The 27,275-nt window shown below is 38.8% G+C and overlaps 1 protein-coding gene, 1 long non-coding RNA gene and 1 pseudogene across 4 annotated transcripts in view; 1 reads left to right on the forward strand and 2 right to left on the reverse strand.

The window, feature by feature from the left end:
• On the reverse strand, positions 1 to 26,568 carry LOC145541791 (uncharacterized). The gene is made up of 6 exons (XR_014079288.1): positions 26,350 to 26,568; positions 18,739 to 18,960; positions 18,100 to 18,226; positions 6,490 to 6,594; positions 2,434 to 2,582; positions 1 to 754 (listed from the first exon to the last, which is right to left on the reverse strand). It is a non-coding gene; the product is annotated as an uncharacterized LOC145541791 (long non-coding RNA).
• The window catches only part of MAP3K19 (mitogen-activated protein kinase kinase kinase 19), a 73,087-nt gene that overhangs the window by 19,352 nt on the left and 26,460 nt on the right, over positions 1 to 27,275 (forward strand). Inside the window, exons 3-8 of one of the 2 annotated variants that reach the window (XM_081579124.1) lie at positions 1,152 to 1,347; positions 4,605 to 4,793; positions 7,022 to 7,176; positions 11,575 to 11,690; positions 13,886 to 14,001; positions 24,311 to 24,407. In XM_081579124.1, the coding sequence (XP_081435250.1) occupies positions 1,174 to 1,347; positions 4,605 to 4,793; positions 7,022 to 7,176; positions 11,575 to 11,690; positions 13,886 to 14,001; positions 24,311 to 24,407 (847 nt within the window). In that variant the 5' untranslated portion in view covers positions 1,152 to 1,173. Of the gene's footprint in view, positions 1 to 1,151; positions 1,348 to 4,604; positions 4,794 to 7,021; positions 7,177 to 11,574; positions 11,691 to 13,885; positions 14,002 to 24,310; positions 24,408 to 26,557; positions 26,622 to 27,275 lie in introns of those variants that run through there. The other variant, XM_081579125.1, reaches the window with a different exon arrangement.
• On the reverse strand, positions 25,807 to 26,324 carry LOC145541787 (transmembrane protein 126A pseudogene; annotated as a pseudogene). Its single transcript, XR_014079284.1, has one exon. The product of XR_014079284.1 is annotated as a transmembrane protein 126A pseudogene (transcript).

The following is a 27,275-nucleotide window of genomic DNA, read 5'->3' on the forward strand; positions in this document are numbered from 1 at the left end:
TTCTAGACATTTCATTATTTATTTTTCTTAGCTTTTCACTATAAAGTTGTACTATGAAATGCCTTTTGTTCTTTTTGTACCAAATATCAGTGCATTGTAAGTAAATTGCCCACTCATTGAAAGAGCCTGTGCTTACAGACAGTGACAATGGTGTCAGAATTTGAAGCTGGAAAACAGAATCTGAAAAAAGATTTTGTGCTATTTCCAACAGTAAGAGGCTCCACCAGGAGGTCGCTGATGACTTTAGAAATTGCAATTTAAGAGATATTTCAATGATTTGGAAAACCGAGATGGGATATTTAAAATTAGGATTTTCCTGGAAAATATAGAATGGTATTCACCATGTTCTTTGATGATTCACACTGTACTAGAATTATGGAGGACACAAAAACATAAGACATGTAATGTCCCTGCTATTGAAGAGTTGACAGTATTATTGGGAAGATAGGGGCTCTAATAAAGAAAATAATTATAGGAATTTTAATATACAACACTAAAGAAAATGAAATTCTACAATAATTTTCACCAGTAGAATGTGCCAATGCCTTGTATATAGTGTTTCAGATCCTCACCAACCATATGAAGGGGAATTATCATTTCCATATGAGAAAAGGAAGTTCAGAAAAGTTGAGTGACATGCCCAAAGTCACAATGTGAAGTTGGAATTTGAACCCAGGTTCTGTCATACTCCAAAGCCTGTACTCTTTCCATTCTGGTGTTGACCCATCCTTTCTTCTTCTGTACCACAGCAGATCTGCAAAGTGACAGTGAAATTATTATTGTTCCTAATTTAAAATATGTATGCAAAAAAAATTTTTAATGTATGCAAAGAACCAAGACTGACAGTTTTCCTCTTTTTCAAAATTGTCTTTAAATCTGTTATAATATTTCACACATAAAAAAAGGAACAGGTGACACTAAAGATAGAATATGTTACATTTAAACCACCCACTGCTTTGTTGCTGCTGCTGCTAAGTCGCTTCAGTCGTGTCCGACTCTGTGCGACCCCATAGACGGAAGCCCGCCAGGCTCCACCGTCCCTGGGATTCTCCAGGCAAGAACACTGGAGTGGACTGCCATTTCCTTCTCGAGTGCATGAAAGGGAAAAGTGAAAGTTGGGTCTCATTTAGTTAGTTTCTCTCCTCTTGCAGGCAATTACGTGGAACTAGCAAGATGGATAAAAATAAACTGATTCATGAATTTCTGGAAGTAGTTTCAAGAGGTGACGTGGAACTCATCTGTGACCATATTGCTAAAGTCCATTCCATCCTTGGAAACCTTGACTTTCAGCATCCAAAGACTGGGAATACACCTCTCATTACTGCAGCAGAAGAAAATCTAACAGAGGTAATATGTGGTGTCCAGGGGCCTTCGGATGGTCTTCTAAGTGAAGGATTCCAAGAATGAAATGGTTAGGAATAGCATAGTCACCTACCTCCAAAAAGGAATATTTGAGAGCACAAAGCAGGGATGGGGGTTAGCAACTAGAGAAAAGACTGAGAGACCCTAAATAATCCAGACATCACCATCTTTATTCATTTCTTCACTCAGTCAACAGATACTCCCAAAATACCCAAGGCGATATACCAGACTTCAAGATTCATGCCATGGTGGGTGAATCAAATACAAATGTCACCCTTGAAGAGCAGCTTATGGTCTAGTAGGACCACATAATGGAGCCTGAATTTTTCACTCCTTCCCCACAACCCACACCCAGCCCCATCAGTACTTGGAAATTTGTCCCCTGGTCCAACAGGTGCACAAAATCCTGAAAGTAGGAGAAGAGGAGTAAATAAATAATGAGACTTAAAGGGGCAGGAAATTGTCATTTTTGTTGTTATATATCCAGCTTAGAGGGCCTGACACATCTAAGTGCTTAATAAATATTTATTAAATGGATAAATTAATGAATAAATAATCCACTTGTGTCTTATTGATCATTTATAAAATTGTGTATGGGAACTTAAAAGATCCTTTTAAAGAATGCAAGGATTTCCCTGGCAGTCCAGTGGTTTAGACCTCTGCACTCCCAATTCAAGGGGCATAGATTCAATCCCTGATTGGGGAACTAAGATCCTGCATGCTGTGCAGCGAGGCCTAGAAAAAAAAAAGAATGCAGGTAAAAGTGGTAGCGATATGGGCAGTTGGAATTGGGGAGGGGCAGCAAAGAGGAGGCTTCAAGGGGAAGAGAAGAAATAAGTGAAAATTCAAGACAAATTTCACCCAACTGCATACCGCAGTGCCTCTACAAGTTCTTGGGAGGCTAAATGCAAGTGGACTGTCAACTCTGCTTGGCCATCTTTGCTTCCTCAATTGCCCTCTTTCTTGACTTTATTCTTAGCTCTGTTTCTATCTTGACTCCTTTCTATTAACATTTTTAAAACAAATTATAAGATATAGCATATATGCATTTTAAAAAATAATAATATTTACTTATTTTTGGCTGTGCTGGGTCTTCGTTGCTGGCTTTTCTCTAGTTGCAGTGCAGGGGTTTCTCACTGCGGTGGTTTCTCTTGTTCTGGAGCATGGACTCTAGGGTGCGCAGGCTTCAGTAGTTGAAATATGAGGACTCAGCATATACGCTTTTATTTTAAAAAGGAAAACCATGACAGTAGCACCACTGTATCTATCATCCAAAACAAAAAATTAAAGCATTGCGGTGCCTCAAAAGCCCTCTAAATGCTCATCATGAATTGTGCCCCCACACTTCATAATCTTGAATTTTGGGTATACACAGATATTACACTAATTCCTCTTTTATATTTAGAGGGGTGCTTCCCAGGTGGTGCTAGTGGTAAGGAGCCCATCTGCCAATGTAGGATACATAAGAGACAAGAGTTCCTCCCTGGGTAGGGAAGATCCCCTGGAGGAGGGCATTGCAACCCGCTGTGGTATTCTTGCCTGAAGAATCCCCATGGACAGAGGAGCCTGGCAGGCTACAGTCCACAGGGTCACAAAGAGTCAGACATGACTGAAGTGACTTAGCAGGCATGCATGCATACATCTAGAGTTAGAAGCCTTAAAAATAACTGTACATTGAATGGCTCAAAGGGCCAATCATATTATATTTCCTCTTCTCTGTGAATCTTGCCCAAACCTCATCAGCTGAATTCAGATGACTCAGTTCCCCCAAGGGACTGGGCAGGATACTAACTTGGGAATCTGAATCCAAGTGAGCCATGAAAGTTTGAGTCTCTCCCCTCCCCAAAGTTCACCAACATCTTCATGTGGGTGGCTGCAAACTTCAATCCCCTTGAGATAGGGCAACTGAGGATGAGGTATAGGTGGAGGGAAGAATTAGGAACATGGTAAGAGAGAGTGGCTCTAGGCCAATAAAAAAGATGCATATACTTTTAGTTTCCAGAAACATGCTGCTCAGCCAAATGAACTCCCAGTGTTTTTGGTTCATACAAAGCCTTAGATCAGGTGGCAAGGTCATTATTATTCACACCATCTATTTCCCCTTCGGAGATCCCTTGTCTTCAAGGCCACAGCCATATTGCTTTCTGACTGGATCTGGGGTTTGTAGCCTTTGGTTGACTCAGGCTTAACTTTCACAGCAGGACCATTTTTTAAAAAAGGATTCTATTTTGATCTGAATAATTTGCTGACCTATTGTGACAATAGCATTTTGTAAATTTTCACAATTTTCACCCAGTTTTAACATAAAGGCCAGAGGAGTTTTCTGGGGCAGTGGGACTAATCACAAGAATTTGTCTAGATTTCTTTGTATCTGTTTCTTTTTCTTTAGTGGGTGACTTTCATCAGCATTGTAACCCATTTCAGGCCAGGAAGAACTTGAACTAGTGTTAATTCCTCATTTGTGGTTTACCACAAACATTTGTCTGTCTCAAATCCCCCCAAAAGGGCTAGAGCTCCCTTTAAGTAGCTAAAAACCACTGGAAAAAATTCTGAGACTGTTTACCTGTCTTGTTCATGGCTGGAGTCTCAGCACTAAAGTCAGGTCTTGACACACATGAGTCCTTCAATACATAATTGTTGAATAAATTAACCCATTACCATTTTGAATAGAGTTTATTCTCTCCCTAAAAATACTTGTGGAAATACCTGAAACATTCAAGAATCTCTAAGCCTGAATTTGGGGGTTCTATATTCTAAGTTATAGATAACAGTAACAGGAAGACGTCAACATTTCATGTGGGTTTAACATAAAATATTCACAGACTTTTAGTTAAAAAAAATAGTATCCCCAAACTACCCATATCTTGGAGATTTTTGTCTCTCAAATTTTAAAAAAGGCAAATGGCAGTTGTGTGTGCCTTCTGAGTCACTTAAGTCATGTCCAACTCTTTGCAACCCTATGGGCTGTAACCTTCCAGGCTCCCCTGTCCATGGGATTCTCCAGGCAAAAATACTGGAGTGGGTTACCATGCCCTCCTCCAGGGGATCTTCTTGACCCAGAGATTGAACCTGGTGTCTCTTGTACCTCCTACATTGGCAGACAGGCTCTTTACCACTAGAGCTACCATTTTTATACCTATCTTACTCTCATTTCTTATATCTTGAATCAGAGCTGTGTCCAGCTAAATAAGTTTTCTACCCAATTCAGAAGATACGATTGTAAGAATGCTGTGATTTTGCAGGTTGTTGGATTTCTTCTGGAAAAGGGAGCAGATATCACCCTGTGCAATTACAGCAATCAAACTGCAGTCCATGTGGCTAATTGTGATGTCCAAAGACAACTCTTGGCTATCAGTGGAATCCAAGCTCCCCAAATGCAACTTCTGCAAAGCTCATGGCAAGGTGATCTTGAACAACTTCAACACTTGCTGGTCAGTTAATTCAGTGTTTGCTTCTGTCTTTGGGTGAGTGGGTGAGAGATGAAAAGAGAAAAGAGAACGTATGACTCCTTTTAAAGAAAAGTAAGTTCTTTTCAAATGCAGTCTCAGAAAGTTTCAGGCAGGAAATATGAGAAAGAAACAGGATTAAATGGGACACTTGGGGTGGAAAACAAGATAATAAAAGAACACAGCAGCAGCCTATTTACACCTTTTTTCTAGCTGGATGGGAGAAGAAGTCATGTAGCACCCCTGAGAAATGATGTCCTCCCAAAGATGCCCCTGGAGAACCACTGTCAACTTGCTCAGAGGTGTTCCCTTGACATCACTGCCATTTGTACAATTGCTGTTTAGATCCCTTCAGACCATCTGCAGTTATTATCTTTATCCTGAAAAGGGAATCAGAGAGACTATGCTTCACATAATATTTAGCTGGGATGAAAGTGAAGAGAATACATTTTTCAAAATGCTGTCTTTTCAGGGTATTGATCTTCTTCTTATTTAGATTTCCTGTCCATAGAGACTCTTTTCCAAAGTAACTTGCAAAACCACATGCATAAGCAAGGACATTCATTATTGGAGAACAGGCTCTTGGCATTTACCTTCTGAGGTACTGTCAGATCACATGACCTTCCATCTGAAAGAAAATCAATTGCTGCTAGGAAACAGTTTCTTTTATTCCCTTATGGTAGAGATACAAACAGATAAAGAAAAAGTGAAAGATATTCTGGTCACCTGGAGTTCAAGGAAATGGACAACAAAATCCAAAGGACTCTGCTGCTGCTGCTGCTAAGTCGCTTCAGTCGTGTCCGACTCTGTGCGACCCCATACACGGCAGCCCACCACGTTCCGCCGTCCCTGGGATTCTCCAGGCAAGAATACTGGAGTGGGTTGCCATTTCCTTCTCCAGTGCATGAAAGGGAAAAGTGAAAGTGAAGTCGCTCAGTCATGTCCGACTCTTAGCGACCCCATGGGCTGCAGCCTACCAGGCTCCTCTGTCCATGGGATTTTCCAGGCAAGAGTACTGGAGTGGGGTGCCATTGCCTTCTCCGCCAAAGGACTCTAAATTCTTCTATTGTGCTAAATGATAGTCTAAAATTGCCATACATCATAAAGTAAGGCTTAGAAATGTTTTTGGAAGATTTCGAATTTCATTTTAATGGCATTTTTGATAATTGTTGATGTAATTCAATGTCTTTTTTTCATAACCATATTTTTCACTTCTAAAGATAAGCCTCCAAGTTTAAAAACATATCCCTGTAACTGGATCTAGAGCTTAATCAACAGATGTTCAATTAATGTGTTATTGCAAAACTATTCTCAGCTCAAAACTTTTATGTTGGTTCTAACTAATAATAAACATTGATATAAGAGGTGGTTTCTTTTCAGAGACTGAAAAAAAAATACTAACTAATTAATTCCCACAGCACCCCTCTGAGGTAATATCATTATCTCTAGTCTGTCCCTGGAGAAACTGAGGTAGATGCTGACTATATTGATGTGGCATAAAGTGAAAATACAGATGGAAATTCCTGAGTTACTTTGACCTGTAAAATAAACAATTTGGATAATTTGGCCTTCTAGTAGCCTCTCAGCTCTGAATTTTCCAAATTAAATTTTACTAAAACAACAAATAGCATCTATATATCCACTTCCATTTGACTGTATAAATACTGTTAAAATAAGTTACCTTATAATTGTAAACCATTCATTCACTCCACAGATGTTTCCTGAGCATGTGTCAAACACTCTGCTCAGTGCTTTTCATTTTCTGTCTCCAGTCATCAAAACAATCCTGTAAAGAAAATACTGTGATTCCCACTTTACTGCTGAAGACACTGAAGTTCAGTGAATAAGGTTGCCAGATTTTGCAAATAAAAATACAGGACAATCATTTAAATTTGAATTTCAAGTAAATACCAATTTGGTATTTAACTAGCTGTCCCTTATTTCGTCAGGGTGATTTTATCAACTTTTAACAGAATGTCCTTGATATAACCCTGTCAGGGAGGTTAAATAACCAATTTAAGGAGCTCAAATTCAAACACCAATCTGTCTGTCTCAGGCTTGTGTTCTTTCAGTTCATCAGCTCCTCTCAAGATATTGAGGAAGAGTATCTTGAAATCAAAATGAGAATTTGGCCAGGCGATGAAAATGTAGAGATTAGTATTAGTGGACATGCAGTAAACACATAACAGAAATAAAGCTTTATGTTTTTAAAGGCATCTGAAGAGTTCCTGGATATAAATTTCCCAAACCAACATGGCTTGACCCCTCTGATGCTGGCTGTGAGAGATGTGGACCTGTTTGAAAGGCTTGATATGTTAACGCTCTATAGACCTGCGGAGGTTCTCTCTGAGCTCCTCAGGCATCATGCGTGAGTATCAGGTGGTTAGCCAGTACCCATGAAAGGCCATCTCTGCCATTGTTACTTACAAAGTCATTTGCAAACCTAGATATATAGATTGTTTATTTATATATGTATACTGTGGTGTTCACTCACATCTGACTCTTTGTGATCCCATGGACTATAGCCCACAAGGCTCCTCTGTCCATGGGATTTTCCAGGAAAAAATACTAGAGTGGATTGCCATTTCCTACTTCAAGGGATCTTCCTGACCCAGGGATCAAACCCGTGTCTCTTGTATGTGGATTCTTTACCACTGTGCCACCTAGGAAGCCCCTTATATATGTATACATGTATATATATAATGTATATTATAAAATACTGTATGTATATAAAGATAAATATAATATATATACATATATATATGAAATGCCCATGCATATTCATAAATGGGACTTCAAAGTTGCAAAGTGATGTATAGATGTTAGAGGCTGCTATCTATTATTTTTACGATATTGGCCTTTTATTTTATTTGTTTAAATACTTCTTCTTTGGTTGTTCCTGAGACTGTCAAATAATTCTTGAATATGTAGCTCCTTCCCTCCAAAATATTATTAATTATTCCAGAAAGCATTGTCAATTATCAAAAATAAATTATAGTAATGATTTCCATCTATCTAAAAATTACGTGTTGGGAATTCCCTGGCAGACCAGTGGTTAAAACTCCAAGCTTCCAGTGCCAGGGGCCAGAGTTCAATCCCTGGTCGAGGAACTAAGATTCTACATATCTCTTGCTGTGGCCAAAAAAAACTACATGTCAACATGCTCTTTTAGGAAAAGGGTGATAAATCATTTTTTTAATTAGAGGGCTAATAAGCAGTCTTTCATGTCAGAAATGCAGTTTCCTAATGCTGTTGTTGGGGCTTCCCAAGTGGCACAGTGGTAAAGAATCTGCCAGCCAATGCAGGAGACATAAGAGACATGGGTTTGATCCCTGGGTCGGGAAGATCCCCTGGAGAAGAAATGACACTACTCCAGTATTCTTGCCTGGGAAATCCCACGGGCCAAGGAGCCTGGCGAGGTACAGTACATGGGGTTGCAAAGAGTCAGACACGACTGAATGACCGAGCACGCATGCACGCAATGCTGCTTGTTACCTGTTTATCTTGTCATCAAAAGAGAAGAGATGGCCAAAGCTCTTCCTTAGTATTTCATATGCATTTTTGGGGGGGAATAAAAAGGAAGAAGGAACTTCCAAGACAAAAGTATAATCAATAACATGATCTATTTTAAAAGAATCAGTTGTTGTAATAGGACAAAGATGGAAGTCTGAAGCTACTTCAGACTTCCTGTGCATGCTCAGCCGCTCAGTTGTGACTGACTCTTTCTGATCCCATGGACTGTGGCCCATGGACTGTTGCCCATTTTTCAGGCAAGAATACTGGAGCGGGTTGCCATTTCCTCCTCCAGGGGATCTTCCTGACCCAGGGATCGAACCTGAGTCTCCTGCACTGCAGGTGGATTCTTTACTGCTGAGCCATCAGGGAAGTGACCTGAGACTTCAGTGTTAATAGCTGAAGAGATTATTAAAAATGGAGATTACTGGACATCAACCCAGAGATGGTGTTCAATAAGCCTGAAGTGGGGGCCAGAAAGCATGAAATCAAAGAACACCACTTGGAGAAACACTAATCAAGGTAGATGAGCAAACTAGAGATATCAAGGGAACATTTCATGCAAAGATGGGCACAATGAAGGACAGAAATGGTATGGATCTAACAGAAACAGAAGATATTAAGAAGAGGTGGCAAGAATACACAGAAGAACTATACAAAAAAGATCTTCATGACCCACATAACCACGATGGTGTGATCATTCACCTAGAGCCAGACATCCTGGAATGTGAAGTCAAGTGGGCCTTATGAAGCATCACTACGAGCAAAGCTAGTGGAGGTGATGAAATTCCAGTTGAGCTATTTCAAATCCTCAAAGATGATGCTGTGAAAGTGCTGCACTCAATATGCCAGCAAATTTAGAAGACTCAGCAGTGGCCACAGGACTGGAAGAGGTCAGTTTTCATTCCAATCCCAAAGAAAGGCAATGCCAAAGAATGCTCAAACTACCGCACAATTGCACTCATCTCACACGCTAATAAAGTAATGCTCAAAATTCTCCAAGCCAGGCTTCAACAGTACGTGAACTGTGAATTCCCAGAGTTCAAGCTGGATTTAGAAAAGGCAGAGGAACCAGAGATCAAATTGCCAACATCCGTTGGATCATCGAAAAAGCAAGATAGTTCCAGAAAACATCTACTTCTGCTTTAATGACTACGCCAAAGTCTTTGACTGTGTGGATCACAACAAACTGTAGAAAATTCTTAAAGAGCTGGGAATACCAGATCACCTGACCTGCCTCTTGAGAAACCTGTATGCAAGTCAGGAAGCAACAGTTAGAACTGGACATGGAACAACAATTGGGAAAGGTGTACATCAAGGCTGCTTATTGTCACCCTGCTTATTTAACTTATATGCAAAGTACATCATGCAAAATGTCAGGCTAGATGAAGCACAAGCTGCAGTCAAGATTTCTGGGGGAAATATCAATAACCTCAGATATGCAGATGACACCACCCTTATGGCAGAAAGCAAAGACTAACTAAAGAGACTCTTGAAAGTAAAAGAGGAGAGTGAAAAAGTTGGCTTAAAACTCAACATTCAGAAAACTAAGATCATGGCATCTGGTCCCATCACTTCATGGCAAATAGATGGGGAAGCAATGGAAACAGTGACATACTTTATTTTGGGGGGCTCCAAAATCACTGAGGATGGTGACTTCAGCCATGAAATTAAAAGAAGAAAAGTTATGACCAACTTAGACAACATATTAAAAAGCAGAGACATTACTTTGCCAACAAAGGCCCATCTAGTCAAAGCTATAGTTTTTCCAGCAGTCATGTATGGATGTGAGAGTTGGACTATAAAGAAACCTGAGCACCAAAGAATTGATTCTTTTGAACTGTGGTGTTGGAGAAGACTCTTGAGAGTTCTTTGGACTGCAAGGAGATCTGACCAGTCCATCCTAAAGGAAATAAGTCCTGAATATTCATTGGAAGGAATGATGCTGAAGCTGAAGGTCCAGTACTTTGGCCCCTGATACAAAGAACTGACTCATTTGAAAAGACCCTGATGCTGGGAAAGATTGAAGGCAGGAGGAAAAGGGGACGACAGAGGATGAGATTGTTGGATGGCATCACCGACTCAAAGGACATGAGTTTGAGTAAACTCCAGGAGTTGGTGATGGACAGGGAGGCCTGGCATGCTGCAGTCCATGGGGTTGCTAAGAGTTGAACACGGCTGAACGACTGAATTGAACTGAACTGAACTGAGCAAACTAAGGTCCTAGAGAGCTAAGTGACTTGTCTAAGGCCATGTATTAAGGTTAGTGGTAGTCCCTTGATTCTTGGACCTATGCTAATTCTTCTGAACCATGAGCATGGAGGGAGAAAAAGCCCTAAGAATATTATTATAGATCATAAAACATTAACCTGGGACTTCTCTGGTGGTCCAGTGGTTAAGACTCTGTGCCTCCACTGCAGGGTTGTGGTTCAAGCCCTAGTCAGGGAACAAAGATCTCACATGCGACACAGCCAACAAAAACAGAATGTGACTAGTGAAGTAAGTCAAGCCATTGTTTCCCTCACCGTAATCTGTAAACAGAGTTCCCATCATTTACCTTCTGGACCTCTTTGAACTGATGTCTAATTCTAGGATCCATGGCAGCAGAGACAGGAGATTTGCACTAATGCAAGGAACTCTAAGATCAGCCATGGGGCTTAACAATCACAGGACAAGAGGAATGAGAAAATCACACAGAGAGGCTCTATGATAAGATCACTCCACTCAACCAAGAGCCTGTGAAATAAGTATGTCAGTTTAATTTCAAGGTGAAATGCTAGGCCATTCTACTAGCATTATTCTATTTTGAATAATAAAACAGCTCGCTATTACCGTTAGGAAAAAGAAATATCAAGAATAAGCAGTTAGCTAAAGTACTGAGAAGAAAAAATCAATGAAGCCAGCTATTTGGGATGATAAGACAACAGTTTATCAAGATGTTTTTATCTATACTTGCTTTATGCATTATTAAAGAATTATGAAACTTCTTGTCCAAAGCTGGAAATTTTCGGCAAATTATTAGAATGTTTTTAGACCAGAAGTGGCATAAAATATTCAACATATTCCTTTCAGTTAAAAATCTTGAAAATTTGTCTCTTTCTCTCTCTCGTGCATTTTGAATTCATTACTGCTATCCCCAAACTATATAAAATTATTTTTATTTATTTGATGTCAATGTTTTTCCTCTCATATTGGTTTTCTTCTTCAATAGATTTAACTCGGTAATCTTTGATGTTGATTCTATTCTTCCTAGAGATCCTAAACTCTGTGATTTTAGTGGAAAATCAGCAATACATTATGTGTCACAAATAGAGAGTTTCAGAAAACAGCAGTTATTGGACATTTTAATGAATTCTATGCCAAAACCAGGTAAATATTTTTATTTCACTTTTGAAATTCTCTAACTATAAAAGCCCTATTAGAAAACTTTCATTTTTTACATGTATTTGATGGATTCTCTTAAAGAAGTCAAGCTAAATGTATATATATGTGTAACTGAACCACTCTGTTGTACAGTAGATGTTAACACAACATTGTAAATAGATACTTCCATTAAATAAATTTAAAAAAAAAAGAAATCAAGTGAATAGCTATTTACAGACCAGGGACTTTATACAAGACCCAAAGTTAGGTACTCTGAGACAGGCAAAGAAGGCTAAGACGTGGTCCAAACTTTTGAAAGTGTTCAGTACAGTCGGGGACATACCACATCAGTCAGAGGAGAAAGAGGTTGTTACAAGCTTGAAAGGGGAAAAAGGACTTCCTGTGGTTCTCTAATGCTGGATAAAATAGGAAGGAAGAGAAAAGATGTGATATAGGCATGGAAAAAGTGTCTGAGCAAGACAAAAAACAGCCACAGAAAAAAGTGTAATGGAAAAAGTGCCACTGAGCCATGTGTGACTTTGTGAAAACTGCTTGACTTTATTGTCTGATTGAATTTTTGTTGGGAGCTTCTGCGCAGGGAACAAGGCTATCCCCAGGAAAGTTTCATGGAAGAGGTAAGACTCAATCTGGTTCTAAAAAAAATCATGAGATTTGATTTTGTGGACAGAGGCATCACGTTGTAAGTAAGCATGGCTCATCCCAGGGGCGAACTGGAGACTAGAACCAACAGTTCATGTCAGGGAAAAGGAATACAGAAGATTAGATACACAAAGAAACTGAGTCCATCAAAGACTCATTAAATGTCAGACTGAAGGACATAACTTTTTTTTTTTTCAATGAAATAGAGTCACTGAAGAATTTTAAGACAGGGAATGATGAAAGCCATGTTTTAGGAGAGGAAGAGACTCATGCCAAGCAAGCTCTATTAAGAAACTATAGAAGTACCCGTGTGTGGTTGTAAGGATCAGGAAAAGAGATTTTGGACATGGTGTGTAGTGGGCCTGAGAGGTGCTAGGTATGTGAGTTTAAGAGAATGTGAAAGAATTCACAGAATTTAGTGATGTAAAGTTGATAGAGGAGACATGCAGACAAGGGTTCAGAGGCTTGAGTTAAACATGATTCCAAAGTTTTAGCCCTGGGAAGTGGGGAGGTAGAAATACAATTAACAAAATAGGAGAACACCATAGCTTGGTGTGGATGTTGAAGGTAATGGGTTCTAAAACACTCATTTGATGAAAACTTGTGACCTTCAAAGTAGCAATTTTCTGTAGGGCTTTCTCAGGGCTTGAAGGAAAGGATTGGATAAGATGGATTGATCAGTTTCTTTGCAAGTTCTCTACAAGGAGACTGTGTGGACCTGAGAGTAGGTAAGATCACTAAAGGATTGATGATGGTGAGAAAATTGCAGGGGCTGGGCAGAGAAGGTACACATGGACTGAGACATAAGAAAGGAAGGAGAAGAATTAGGAGAGAATTGCAAGAAAGAAGGGGTGGGTAGAAGTGACAAATTGGAAAAGAGTTTACAAGGCAGGTGTGATAGAAAGTGAGGGTTTCAATGGCAGGACAGAGGCAGTAGAAAGGTTGCAAAGAGTGAAGAAAGAAAATATGGTGAAGAAATGCAGGGTATGAGTAGAGATCACTCATTCAATTTTGTATCACTTATAAGATCAATGAAATAAGAAGAGATGCAAGAGGAAGAAGTTTTCACGGTAGGGCACATGCTTATCTGAAAAAGTCAAGATAACAGGAGAAGAATGTGTAAGAGAACAGTGTTCCCCAGGAACTAACTGGGAGTTCATTGTTTGGTGTTCAGAACTCTGACAATTCAATGTGGCTCCAAGTGCTAAACAGGAAAGGTGCTCCAAGCAGCTGAGCACTTTTGTCTTCGGCAGCTATATCAAAAATATAATTCCCAGCGCATTATTAGGGGTTACACTTAGCAACCTTGCCCCTTTTTAAAAAACAAACAAACAAAAACGCATTCATTCTGTGGACTCCTTTTGTCCTCACATCTTTTCCGGTGAAAATTATGGCCCAAAGCTTCCTCAGGATCTCAGATCACTATTTCAAGAAAATCTTAAACAAAATGGAATTGATTTTTAGAACCTAGAGCTAGATGTTGCTGTGAAATTGCTGGAGACGCAGCTTATCAAATACACATTATTATGTTTTTTTGGCAGAAAGACATGCTGCATCATTGCTTAACATTTGTCATGATACAAACTCTTCTCCAACTAATATGATGACAGTTACTAAAAACCTAAGTATAATCTTGCAGAGCAGCAGCAGCAGTGAGGTAAGATGCTCTAATCTTTAAATAGAAAAGCTAACAGAAAAGGGGATAACCTACTGCATCTACATTTACTTCATTTATATCTACTTCATTTAAGTTGCTTGAATATTTATAACAAACATATATTACAATTATATATTTAAATGTGATTATAAAGGAAACTTAAAGCACAATTAATCATAGTGTTTCATGAGTTTAATCTCAAGGCAGTCAATTCTGACTAATTAGCTAGTCAATTCTGAGTCTCATACATTATGTGTATATGTGTATACCATAGAATATTGTTGCAGCTGGATCCATGCTAAATAATAAAATGTAGCTTATCTTTATGCATGTTAATGTGAAAGAAGAGAAAATCATTATTCTGTTCATGTCAAATCCATCCTGGGATACCACAAAGGAGGTGCCTCCTCTTGGTCCTGGTCATTACCCCCTGCCCATGATGAATAACTTCACAGAGTATAGTAATAGAACTAGTAACAAACATTATGACCCATAGAAAACGATGAAATGATTTTCTTAATGTATAATAAACTGTTAACAGTGATTGCCTAAAAGGACTGAAATGGAGAAGAATTTTGCACTGTATATTCATTTGTATTTTTTGAATTTTTATAAAATTTAACGTAGTCCAAACAGTTAAAAATATTACTACTTTATAGGAATTCCCCGACAGTCCAGTGGTTAGGACTCAGTGCTTTCACTGCAGGGGTGGGAGTGGGAGCAAAATTGGGGGCCCTGGGTTCAATCCCTGGTTGGAAAACTAAGCTCCCACGTGCTGCACAATGGTGACAATTTTTTTTAATTACTACTCTATATTTTATTGGTAAAAAGAATATGACCACAAATGTGTTTATTTTTACAAGTTAATGAGGTATGGACTATAATAGGCAGAAACAATATGAAGAGTTTTAGAGATAGTGTAATAAGATCTTTTTGTACCTTTCTCTTTCCAAAAGTTATTCTAAAACAATAAAGAAAATAAAAACCAAAAATTTAAGTAAAAAAGTAGTCTGAAATAACTATAGATTCATAAGAACTTGTAAAAATAGTACAGAGAGTTCCTGTATAACCCTCACCAGCTTCCCTCAGTTGGAATTATTATAACTGTAGCTGACTGTCTAAACTAGAAAATTGACATTGACCCAACAACACAATGAACTAGAGTACAGACCTTCCTTGGATTTCACTAGTTTTTACGTGCATTCCTTTTTCTTTCTTCTGTTTGTGTGTGCCTGTGTGCATAGTTCTGTGACATTTTATCCCCTGAATCTTTGATGGAGATACAAAACTGTTCTGTTACCACAAAGGAACCCCCTTACTACACTCTTAATTGCCATGGTCTCTCTGCTAACTCCAGGCAACCACTGATCTGTTCTCCATCTCTATTATTTTATCACTTCAAGAATGTCATATAAATGGCATTATCATACGTGTAAACTTTTGAGATTGGCTTTTTCTACTGAGCGTAACACTCCTGAGATAGATCCAAGTTGTTCTATGTATCAATAGTTTCTTTATGTTGCTAAGTAGTATTCTATTACAATTTTATTATGTCCCACAGTTTATTTAGCTGTTCATCTGTTGAAAGACATTTGGATTGTTTCCAGTTTGGGGCTATTACATATAAAGCTACCATGAACATCCATGTACAAATTTTTGTGTGAATCTATGTTTTTATTTCTCTAGTATACATGCCCAGGAATCCAGTTAGTAGGTCATTTGGTAAATGTATGTTTAATTTTTTTTAAAGCTGCCTAACAATTTTCCAGAGTGACTCTAACCATTTTATATTCCCACCAGCAGTAAATGAGAGATCCAATGTTTCTATACCCTTGGCGGCATTTACTATCAGTATTTTTTATTTTAACCATTTAAAAAATTTTTAACCAAAATTGGTATATGATGATAGCTCCTTGTGGTTTTAATTTGCATTTCCCTAATGAACAATGTTAAACCTTTTTTAAAAATTTATTTGCCATCAGCTATAATTATTCAAATATTTTGTCCATTTCCTGATTGAATTCTTTGTCTTCTAATTGTTGGGTTTAGAGAATTCTTTATATATTCTGGATGTGTAACTCACAAATACTTTCTGCTAGTCAATGAGAAAAATTTGGTTTGCTTTTTACCAAACAAAAGTTTTTATTTTTGATGAAAATCAACTTATCCATTTTTTCCATTATAGGTCTTGATTTTTATATTATGTCTAAGAAGACTTTTACTTGACCTAGGTCCTGGTTACAGGAGTGTGTTCAGTTTATAAAAATTCATGAATCTATACAGTTTTGATATGTGCACATTCCTGAATATATGTTATTCTTAAAAGTAAATATACACAATGGGATATTACTCAGCCATAAAAAGGAATGCATTTGAATCAGTTCTAATGAGGTGGATGGAACTAGAACCAATTATACAGAGTGAAGTAAGTCAGAAAGAGAAAGATAAATATCATGTGCTAACACATATATACGGACTCTAGAAAGATGGTACCAAAGAATTTATTTGCAGGGCAGCAATGGAGAAACAGACATAGAGAACAGACTTACGGACATGGGGAGAAGGGAGGAGAGGGTAAGATGTATGGAGAGAGTAACGTGGAAACTTAAAGTACCATATGTAAAGTAGATAGCCAGTGAGAATTTGCTGTATGTCTCAGGAAACTCAAACAGGGGCTCTGTATCAACCTAGAGGGGTGGGATGGGGAGGGAGATGGGAGGGAGGTTCAAGAGGGAGAGGATATATGTATACCTATGGCTGAGTCATGTTGAGGTTTGACAGAAAACAACAAAATTCTGTAAAGCAATTATCCTTCAATTAAAAAATAAAATTAAAAAAAAGTAAATTAAAGGGAAGGAGTAAATGCGTTCAAATATCTGAGCAAAGAGTATGGTTTTCAGTTTACGATTTTATATTCAGAAAACTATAAATCAAATATTAGAGTTGAATAAAGACATTTTTCAGACATGCAAATGAGCAAACTTTTTACATTTCACATGCCTTTTGAGGAAGCTATTATGTACTCTATTAAATAAAGGGGATAAGGTGAAAATAGAAGGGAAAATTGGATCCATGATTCAGGGGATCTGGAACCCAACACAAGAGAGGAGGATATCCTTGGTATAAAACAGAAAGCAAGTCCCAGGGCTTCAACCCATGTCTGAAGTCTAGAGAACAAAGAGCTCCAATCCCTGGGGAAAGGGAGGGGTAAGGAAGAACAGGATAATGGGGATTTCCAAGAAGAAGGTGGAACTGGTATATTATCTGATATATTTAACCATGTGGAGAGACCACTCGAGGTTGGGAAGATTTAAGATTTTAAAAAATATAAGAAAATGAATTAAATATTAAATAAAATTGTGAATGAAATAAAAACAGGGATTTGGGGTTTATGTATGAAAAAAGTTATGCAAGAAAGAAAGTATAATCATACTACATTTCTATTGCATGACTATAGTGCAATACATACAGTATAGTACAATACTCAAATAATCATAATTTAAACTTTGCCTATTAATTTTATAAGAAAAAGAGGGCAAATTTATTGGAAGGAGGGGGACAGGATATAAGAATATTCAACTGTCAACTGCAATAACAAGGCAGAAAGTAATGTATCACTTTATCTTTTGGGGGCAGGAGGTGGGGGTCGTTTACCTTTTTTGCTGTTATCACCAGTAAAAAGATCCCAACCTACTCCCCTAAGAGGCTTGCTTGTTTTCGAAGTCACGAGTGAGCCAATACGTCAATGAGGAGAGAGGTGACTCTCCTTTCCCTGTTTCTTGCCCAGCCTAACATTTCATCTCCTTCCTCTGGCCAAGTTATTAATAGCAGATGAATAGAGCAGATGGGGCTTCCCAGGTGGCACTAGTGGTAAATAATCAGTCTGCCAATGCAGGAGACATAAAAGACATGGGTTTGATTCCTGGGTCAGGAAGATCCCCCGGAGGAGGTCATGGCAACACTCTCCAGTATTCTTGCCTGGAGAATCTCATGGATGGAGGAGCCTGGCGGGCTATAGTCCATGGGGTCACAAAGAGAAACAACTGAAGGACTTAGCATGCATAGATGGCCATTATCACACCATTTAAGAGTACTTACCTGCTTCCGGCCCATTCACTAACTGTAAAGTCCACGTGTCCTACTCTCTCCCCTGTTCTCAGGACACACAGCTCCCATCAGGCTCCACAGGGAAGGCTCAGCGGCACAAAAGGCTCTCACCCAGGAACTGCCACCAAGAGAAGTGACTACAGTTAACTGCTTTGCAAAGTAGCCTCTGTTCTTCTCAACTTGCAGGGAGAAGAAATAGTAACCACCCCAGTGATAGAACCTAGCTGATCTAAAAATCAAAGCTTTGGGACTTCCCTGAAGCTCTAGTGGTTAAGAATCTGCCTTGCAATGCAGGTGACACAGGAGACGAGGGCTTGATTTCTGGGTCAGACACGGGTTTGATTCTCTGGAGGAGGGCAGGTCAACCCACTCCACTATTCTTGCCTGGAGAATACCATGGACAGAGGAGCCTGGTGGGCTTCAGTCCATAGAGTCACAAAGAGTCAGACATGACTGAAGTGACTCAGCGCAGTGCAGCACAGCACACAGAGCAGATGGTAGGATCAGGATGAAAATGTCAGTCTTGGCCTTAAACCCTCACAGCTCCAAGTCCAATGTACCTTACTTTTTCCTGTTTCTAATCCCACCCAAACCTTGGCTCATAGACTAATCCCACCCGGACCACAGTACCCATTCTCTGACTTCATCCTCCTGAGTCTGTCCCCAGATTGGCTGCTCAAGTGATTTGCCAGATGAATGAGCTAAAGAATAGGTAAGATATCACTTCAGTAACTGATGAGACAGCAGGAGGGGACTTCCCTGGTGGTCCAGTGGTTAAGAATCTGCCTTCCAGTGCAGTGGGTCTGGGTTTGATCCCTGGTCAGAGAGGTGGATCCCATATGCTCACCGCAGCTAAAAAAATAAAAATAAAATAAATTTAAAAAGAAAGAAATTGGTAAAAGAAAACACACTTACTTTTCATTTTTTTGTGGTATAGTTAGGAAACTTGCTTTTTAAAAAAAAAAAAAAGACTAAAAATCCCTTCATATTTAGTACATTTTTTATGCAGTTTTAAGATATTTTTTGAACTTTCACTCTATATTTTTCTTATTACAGTTGAAATAACTTTGAACTCATTTTTGAGGGAGAGATAGACTCTCACTATTGAATTTGCTTCTTTCTAGTGCTTTCTCTAGGGTTTAAATAAAAAAACCCAAGGTCTTTCTTCACTTCTTTTCTTTGAATGAAAGCTTGCTTTATTTTTGGGTTATCTGCAATAGGCTTTTATAGTTTACAAATATAAGCAGCTGCTTTGCTTGTAGGATTGCTCCTGAGAGGCTCTTCATGGCCTCTGCCAATCTTTTTTTTAATCTAAGAAGAATCTTCTTTCCAAATTTAATTATGCTTGATTTCTATGCCTCTTTTCTGTGTGGTTGGCATTCTGTTGTTTGCAGATTAGAGTACTATGCTGTCTAGTCTGTTGTTACCTCTTGCATTACTGTGAATGGCTGATGGACTCCATTTATTTGGGATGTGCTATTCTAACGTTTTCTCTCCTTCACTCGCGACTGCATTATTTCAATTTTCCTCCTTCACCCAGTGAAAGTGAAAGTCGCTCTTTGAGACCCCATGGACTATACAGTCCATGGAATTCTCCAGGCCAGGATACAGGAGCTGGTAGCCTTTCCCTTTTCCAGGGGATCTTCCCAACCCAGGGATCAAACCCAGGTCTCCCACATTGCAGGTGGATTCTTCAGCTGAGCCACAAAGGAAGCCCATTAAAGTCAATCATATTTAAGATTCTAAAAGAAACAGAAAATCCTGAGCTGTTGCTGTTTTTGTCTTCATTTTCATGTTAATCTTCAAAGTAGGTATTATTCCCCACATCCTTTTTGTTTGTGATGCTTATGGTTTTTCAGTTTTTTTTAAGGAAGAAGTTTTTTGTCAGGAGTTTGTAGGGATCACACATCTTTTATTTTTTTCCTGTGCAAAAGTTATAAATTAAAAAAAAAGTTATAAATTATGTTTGAGTATTCTTTCTCTTAATTTTCTCACTATTATTAATTTTCCTTCTGGTTCTTGTTGAGACTCTCTGTTTTAAATTTTTCACAGTAGCAAGAAAACAGAGTGATTATGATATTCTGTAACCAGACTTCAGAGTCTGGGTGTGAATCCTGGCTCTACCATAGGGTTGCTAGGTGACCTTGGGTAAGTTACTTAACTCCTCTGAACCTCATGTATAAATGGAATAATAGTTCCTAGTTTTTGTGAGGATTAAGTTAGCTAATATGTGGAAGGTCCAACAGTGTCTGGCACTGTATGGATAAATGCTAGTCATTGTTATGGGTTTTGCAGGTAGTTTGCCCATACTCCACATCTTCCGACTTTTCCTAAAAGACCAAATAATGAATGAACTGAGCATTTGAGACCAACCACAGATCATTAATCAACATAGAAACTTGAAATGAGAACCAGTTATATATTTAACACTAAAAATTAGTGTTATTTAGTTTTATTCAACATAAAAATATTATTGAAACACTCTAATTATATGAAATGGAAGAAATATATTCTGGTCTCATAGAACGTTCTAGACATATGAATAAAAATTATATATACTAAGAAGGAAACTTCAATGATCACTAAACATCTGAAACTATCTCCAACATTTCTACTAACAAAAGCATGCACATTCAAACAATCAGATCATTTATCACATTACTAAAAATGAAAATTGATAATTGATAAGGAGAAGGTAGTGAAACAAACTTATGCACTGCTAGTGGAGAGTAAGTAGTAAGTGTAAATTTACTTTTAAAGCAACATATGTAAAAAAAATTCTTATATTCTTCAGATCAATAATTCCTTATAATTCCATATCTAAGAATCTACTCTAAAGAGATAATACAAAATTGGGGTATTACTTGTAAAGATGTTCACAGCACTACATGTGATAATGAAGAATTAAAAAATTGCCTAGTATGCATGATGGGGTTTATATCATAACACTTATGGGACTTACTAAACATCATTATCATCCTCTGATAAAATTCCATTAAAATGATATTTAGGATATTTAGTTAGTAAATTGCTATGTAATTTATACTTATCATAAGTAAAAAAGCCAGATATGAAATGACATGATACAACTCTATTGTTAAACACTTAGGAAAAAGAAAAAGAAAATATCCTGTCTGTGTGAATAGAGTTTGCTTTTTATTTGTAGGATTACAGGTGATTTCTTCTCCTGCTCTTTAAAGAACTGCTGTTTTGGTATTTCCATGCATTTTATAAAATAGTAATCCCCTACCGCTCACACTTTGTAAATTGGATGGGAGGGAGAAGAAATTTGCCAGAGAGTGGTAGAATTTTTGAAATGCAAAGAATAAGCAGTGAAACTGACAACAGTCTAGCATCAGGGCGAACTTGTCCAGGTGTCCCATCTGCCATTGACAACCAGGATGGTCTGAAGTAGGACCCCTAACCTGTGCTGGGAGGTAGAGAATGCTTTAAAAATCATGTACTGCTGTATAAAAGTAAAATATGATAACTAAGCTATTATATGCACTCAATATGCCAGCAAATTTGGAAAACTCAGCAGTGGCCACAGGACTGGAAAAGGTCAGTTTTCATTCCAATCCCAAAGAAAGGCAATGCCAAAGAATGCTCAAACTACCATACAATTGCATTCATCTCACACGCTAGTAAAGTAATGCTCAAAATTCTCCAAGCCAGACTTCAGCAATACGTGGACCATGAACTTCCACGTGTTCAAGCTGGTTTTAGAAAAGGCAGAAGAACCAGAGATCAAATTGCCAACATCAGCTGGATCATCAAAAAAGCAAGAGAGTTCCAGAAAAACATCTATTTCTGCTTTATTGACTATGCCAAAGCCTTTGACTGTGTGGATCACAATAAACTGTGGAAAATTCTGAAAGAGATGGGAATGCCAGACCACCTGACCTGCCTCTTGAGAAACTTGTATGCAGGTCAGGAAGCAACAGTTAGAACTGGACATGGAACAACAGACGGGTTCCAAATTGGGAAAGGAGTATGTCAAGGCTGTATATTATCACCCTGCCTATTTAACCTATTTGCAGAGTACATCATGAGAAACGCTAGACTGGATGAAACACAAGCTGAAATCAAGATTGCCAGGAGAAATATCAATAACCTCAAATATGCAGATGACACCACCCTTATGGCAGAAAGTGAAGAGGAACTAAAAAGCCTCTTGATGAAAGTGAAAGAGGAGAGTGAAAAAGTTGGCTTAAAGCTCAACATTCATAAAACTAAGATCATGGCATCTGGTCCCATCACTTTATGGGAAATAGATGGGGAAACAGTGGAAACAGTGACAGACTTTTTTTTTGGGGGCTCCAAAATCATTGCAGATGGTGATTGCAGCCATGAAATTAAAAACGCTTACTCCTTGGAAGAAAAGTTATGACCAACCCAGATAGCATATTAAAAAGCAGAAACATTACTTTGCCAAAAAAGGTCCGTCTAGTCAAGGCTATGGTTTTTCCAGTAGTCATGTATGGATCTGAGAGTTGGACTATAAAGAAAGCTGAGCGCCGAAGAATTGATGCTTTTGAATTGTGGTGTTGGAGAAGACTCTTGAGAGTCCTTTGGACTGCAAGAAGATCCAACCAGTCCATCCTAAAGGAGATCAGTCCTGGGTGTTCATTGGAAGGACTGATGTTAAAGCTGAAACTCCAATACTTTGGCCACCTGATGTGAAGAGCTGACTCATTTGAAAAGACCCTGATGCTGGGAAGGATTGGGGGCAGGAGGAGAAGGGGATGACAGAGGATGAGATGGCTGGATGGCATCACCGACTTGATGGACATGAGTTTGGGTAAACTCTGGGAGTTGGTGATGGACAGGGAGGCCTGGCGTGCTGCGATTCATGGGGTCGCAAAGAGTCGGACACGACTGAGTGACTGAACTGAACTGAATTGAAGCTATTATAATTGAACACGTTCCCCCAAGGGGAAGGAACAGTTAGGGAGTTTGGGATGCTCATGTACACACTACTATATTTAAAATGAATAACCAATAAGGACCTATTGTATAGCATATGGTACTCTGCTCAATGTTATGTGCCCGCCTGGGTGGGAGGGTGGTTTGAGGGAGAATGGATACATGTATATGTATGGCTGAATCCCTTCCCTGTTCACCTGAAACTACCACAACATAGTTAATCGCTTTTATCCCAATACAAAATAAAAATTAAAATAATTTGAATACCTAAAATATTTTAATAGTAGTGATAAGTCAAATGAACAAAATGAAAAGATTCCCACTCTTTCTTGGGAATTAGTGAATGAAATATCAGAGGCTTTATGATAAAGTCTGCTCACTTGTCCGACAAGCATCTGATTTAGGACAAAGACTTTTATCCAATAATCTGCTTAAATAGACCGTTCATCTGGATCACAGAAGCTAGAATGCTAATTATAACATCCAGGTAGGATGGGATATTTTAACTCCTACTTGCATATATCACTGTTCTAGCCACTAAAAGGGGCAAAATCACCAGCAACAACTTCTAATGGAGGAACTTATCAACAACAGTGCATTCTCATAGAAAACATTTCTTCTTTAGAGAGTCAGGAATACTTTTTATAAGTCAGGCTGGTTGTTTTTTTTTAAGGTTAGCTGTTTTTCAACCATGTTTTTCGCAGTTTGATCATTTTCTAGATGGTAAAACAGAAGTTTGAGAAGTTGCATGAGACGATTAGATCAGAAGGCTGTCATACTGAAAACTTTAATCAGCTTTTCTGCCTCCTTTCAGTCTAAGGTTATATCTGCAGCTTCCATGTGGGGCAAGGATTTCCACTCTCACCATCTGTAAATGATGCCCCAGGGAGGCATTATGGAAAAGACCATGTTCCTTTGGGGTTGTTCACTGGCTGTGGCCAAAGGATTCTTTCCAGTTACCCACTCGGATGGAATTGGTGGCAGCTTAAGAGCCTGAACACAGACATGATAAAGTATAAAATATTGAATTTCTCTGTGTCTATGCAGTTTCAGCTTTGATCTTCATCTTTGATTATGCAATTAATCACGTCCACGTCTGTCTAAGCCTGGTGCTCTGGAGACAAATACTTTCCCATTATTTTAGTCCTGAATACTTTATCTGATTTAAAAGGAATCAGCAGTGTGAAACTTTAGCCAAAATAAAAAAAAATCAACATTCACCCTGCCAACCAAGTACTACACTGAACAACTGAGTTTCTATTTTATGATATTTCAGGAGTCTGACCAAGATGATGGCTGCTCTCATTCCATACTGATTAGTGAAGAAGGAGATTCAAGTGGTGATAGACAAGATGGGCAACCCAGGACAGAAGGTATCCATCTTCTGTCCTTGATGTGTTTGCAGAGACAATATTGATTATTTGAATTTCCCCCCTAATTACAGTTGTGCTCAGTGCAGAGCTTTGAAATCTCAGACAAGCATAGAGGAAAAGAAATCCTATCCTTTGGTCCATATTTGAATCAGTGAGTCTTGGCAACCTATCCAGTCTCTGCTTTTTTCTACCCTACTCCAGCTCAACCTACTGTTCTCATCTCCTTCCTTTTTTGTCTGGTAGCATCTTTTCCCTCACTTCTTTTCTCTCAGAATCTTCCAGCAGCTACAAGGATCTGTTCTCTTCCATGCATGTGTGCGTCCTAAGTCACTTTAGTTGTGTCCGACTCTTTGAGACCCTATGGACTGTAGCCCACCATGTCTGTCCTATGGACTGTCCGTGGGATTCTCCAGGCAAGAATACAGGAGTGAGTATGCCATGCCCTTCTCCAGGGGAATCTTCCCAACCCAGGGATCGAACCCACTTCTCTTATGTCTCCTTCCTTGGCAGGCAGGTTCTTTACCACTAGTGCTACCTGGGAAGCCTTATTCTCTTCCAGGACCAAGCATTTCTCCATTAGCTGTCATCCCAGACCTCTTCCCTTGAGGGGGGATCTAGGGGACTGAACAAAGAACTAAAGGCCCAAGTTGCACTCTTGTATTTTAGGAGGCTATAAGTCTGGAATTTTCCAAAACAACACCCATTCCAAATATGTCATCCTTAAATGCCCTTGCATTGAATAGATCACAAGGTATTTACAGATTCTCACTACAGAACATAGTCATCACAGCGATCATTTGTCTGTCCTCTACTCGCCTATAAACTTCTTAAAGGAAATGTTTATTTGAACTGCTCCGATTTCTTTTCTGGTAATTTTCCTACTTGGATTTCTAACATGCCAGGGAAGCTGCCCTCTTGGATGTATTTTTTCTCATCCCCATTAACCACCCTGAAGGCTGCAGCGCTGGCTTAGCCACTGTCTCCTTTGACCCCTTATGCAATGCTGCCCTCTTCTGGGAAACCTTCCATCTTTCCCAAATTCACTCGGTACCTCCTTTCTCCTGGCTGAGGGCAGGGAAGAAATTATAAACACCATGAACCCTGAAAGACCTAATTAAAATGAACAAGTCCTGATCCCTTTCAAGTAGTCCTTGTGATCTTCCTTTGACTTTCAAAGACTTCAAATCTGAGTTCTCAGAAGCCCAATTGTGTCCCAATCACTTTCTAAGAGGTTAAATACTGTGTTTATTCAGCTCAGTTTAGAGGTGACTTGCCATTTGAGGTGCTTATAGGAATCAAACCTGGTTCTCCTGAATCGCAGGCAAATTCTTTACTGTCTGAGCCTCCAGGGAAGCCTCTTCATATTAATAATACTTGCAAAATCAATTTGTATGTAATATTTTATTTTATTTTATTTTTTATTTTTATAGTTTTGTTTTTGTGTACAGATTTGCTTAACAATCACTCAATTTCTAGGCCAGGTTCTGGTAACTGAAGAGCCTTTACAAGTAGTTTATATTGTCTAGACCCGAGGTATGCAGCAAACCCAGTCTGGAGCAAAATGGGAAATAACATCTTTCTAAAGACAGGCTTAGAAATCCTAATCCAGTAATTTAAGATGTTTCCTTTCTCCGGTAGCAGGGCTGAATTGTACCTAGCTGCTAGGCCACCATTCACAGGGATAGCCAAGAAAACAGGGTACAGGCCACCGAAAACAAGACCAACCAGTCCACCCCGTATTATGGTGCAGGTTTCACAATGCAGATCACCTGTATTCAAAGGTAAACTTACAAAACCTTTGTAAGATACATTTGCCGTCAAAAATGGGATCACTGCCATTGGTAAACCAGCAGCTATACGAGCCTGTGTCACATGTAAAATACGTCGAAAAAGACTATTTGCTATTAGGCCACAGAGAGCAGCATTAAGTCCAACAACATACGTTGATCCATTTTCAAGCAGATTCCTTTCTGCTTCTGGGAGTTGGTTAATTTTTCTGGCTATGATATCAATTAAGTTCTCCTTGATGATAGTACCATCTGGTTCATGATTTTCTATCTTGAGCCTTACGCGCTCCTCCCAGCAGCCGCGGCCTCCGCGGGTCTCCTCCGGCCCCGCGAGGGCTCACGCCACGATCCGCTCGAGTCGCCCGGGCGCGGCCATTTTGAGCGCCACGTGACCGGCGGGAGCCGGGTCGGAGCCGGCGGCGGACTTGTATGTAATATTTTAGATTTTCATATAGGAACCATAACACTTAGGCAGCAGCTCAACTAAGTTCTTGCAGTTTTAAGCTTTCATAACTTGAGTTATACATTCTAAAGAAGAAATTATGTTTCTAAGTTTTCTTCTCATAGTTGATGAGAGTCTTCAGTAGAGCTAGTAACTCTTTTAAGTCCCAAAGTCTGAAGTAAAAATGTTTGGGGAATTATTGTGCATTGTATTCATCTTAAATAACAATAAATTTCTTTAAATTCCATTTACATGCTTCTAACATACCCCAGGTTGTTAATGTTTAAGTGTTTGCACACTTTATGAAGACTTTATGCACATCCATGTGACTATTTGATTGTAGATATGCACATTTAATCATTTAATTTATATCTGTTTGTTCATTGTATTATTCTTTTAAAAAGGAAGCTTCACTAATTAAAATATATATAAACTCTAATGTTTGGATCACTGCCCTGGTCTTTAACAGCTGAATATTCCTGCAACACACATTTGCTTTCTTACGGACTTTTACAGATGGTAATTTATAAAATACAATTTGCCCCTCACCCCAATCCCTCATCCTTTTCCTTATTATGAAAATCTTCTTGCATTCCTTAATCAGCTATTTTCCCAGAACATATCAGATGCAAACCTTGT

The sequence above is a fragment of the Giraffa tippelskirchi genome, chromosome 3, assembly GCF_054371585.1.
Source record: "Giraffa tippelskirchi isolate mGirTip1 chromosome 3, T2T-mGirTip1v1.2.pri, whole genome shotgun sequence".
Taxonomy (NCBI): Eukaryota; Metazoa; Chordata; class Mammalia; order Artiodactyla; family Giraffidae; genus Giraffa; species Giraffa tippelskirchi.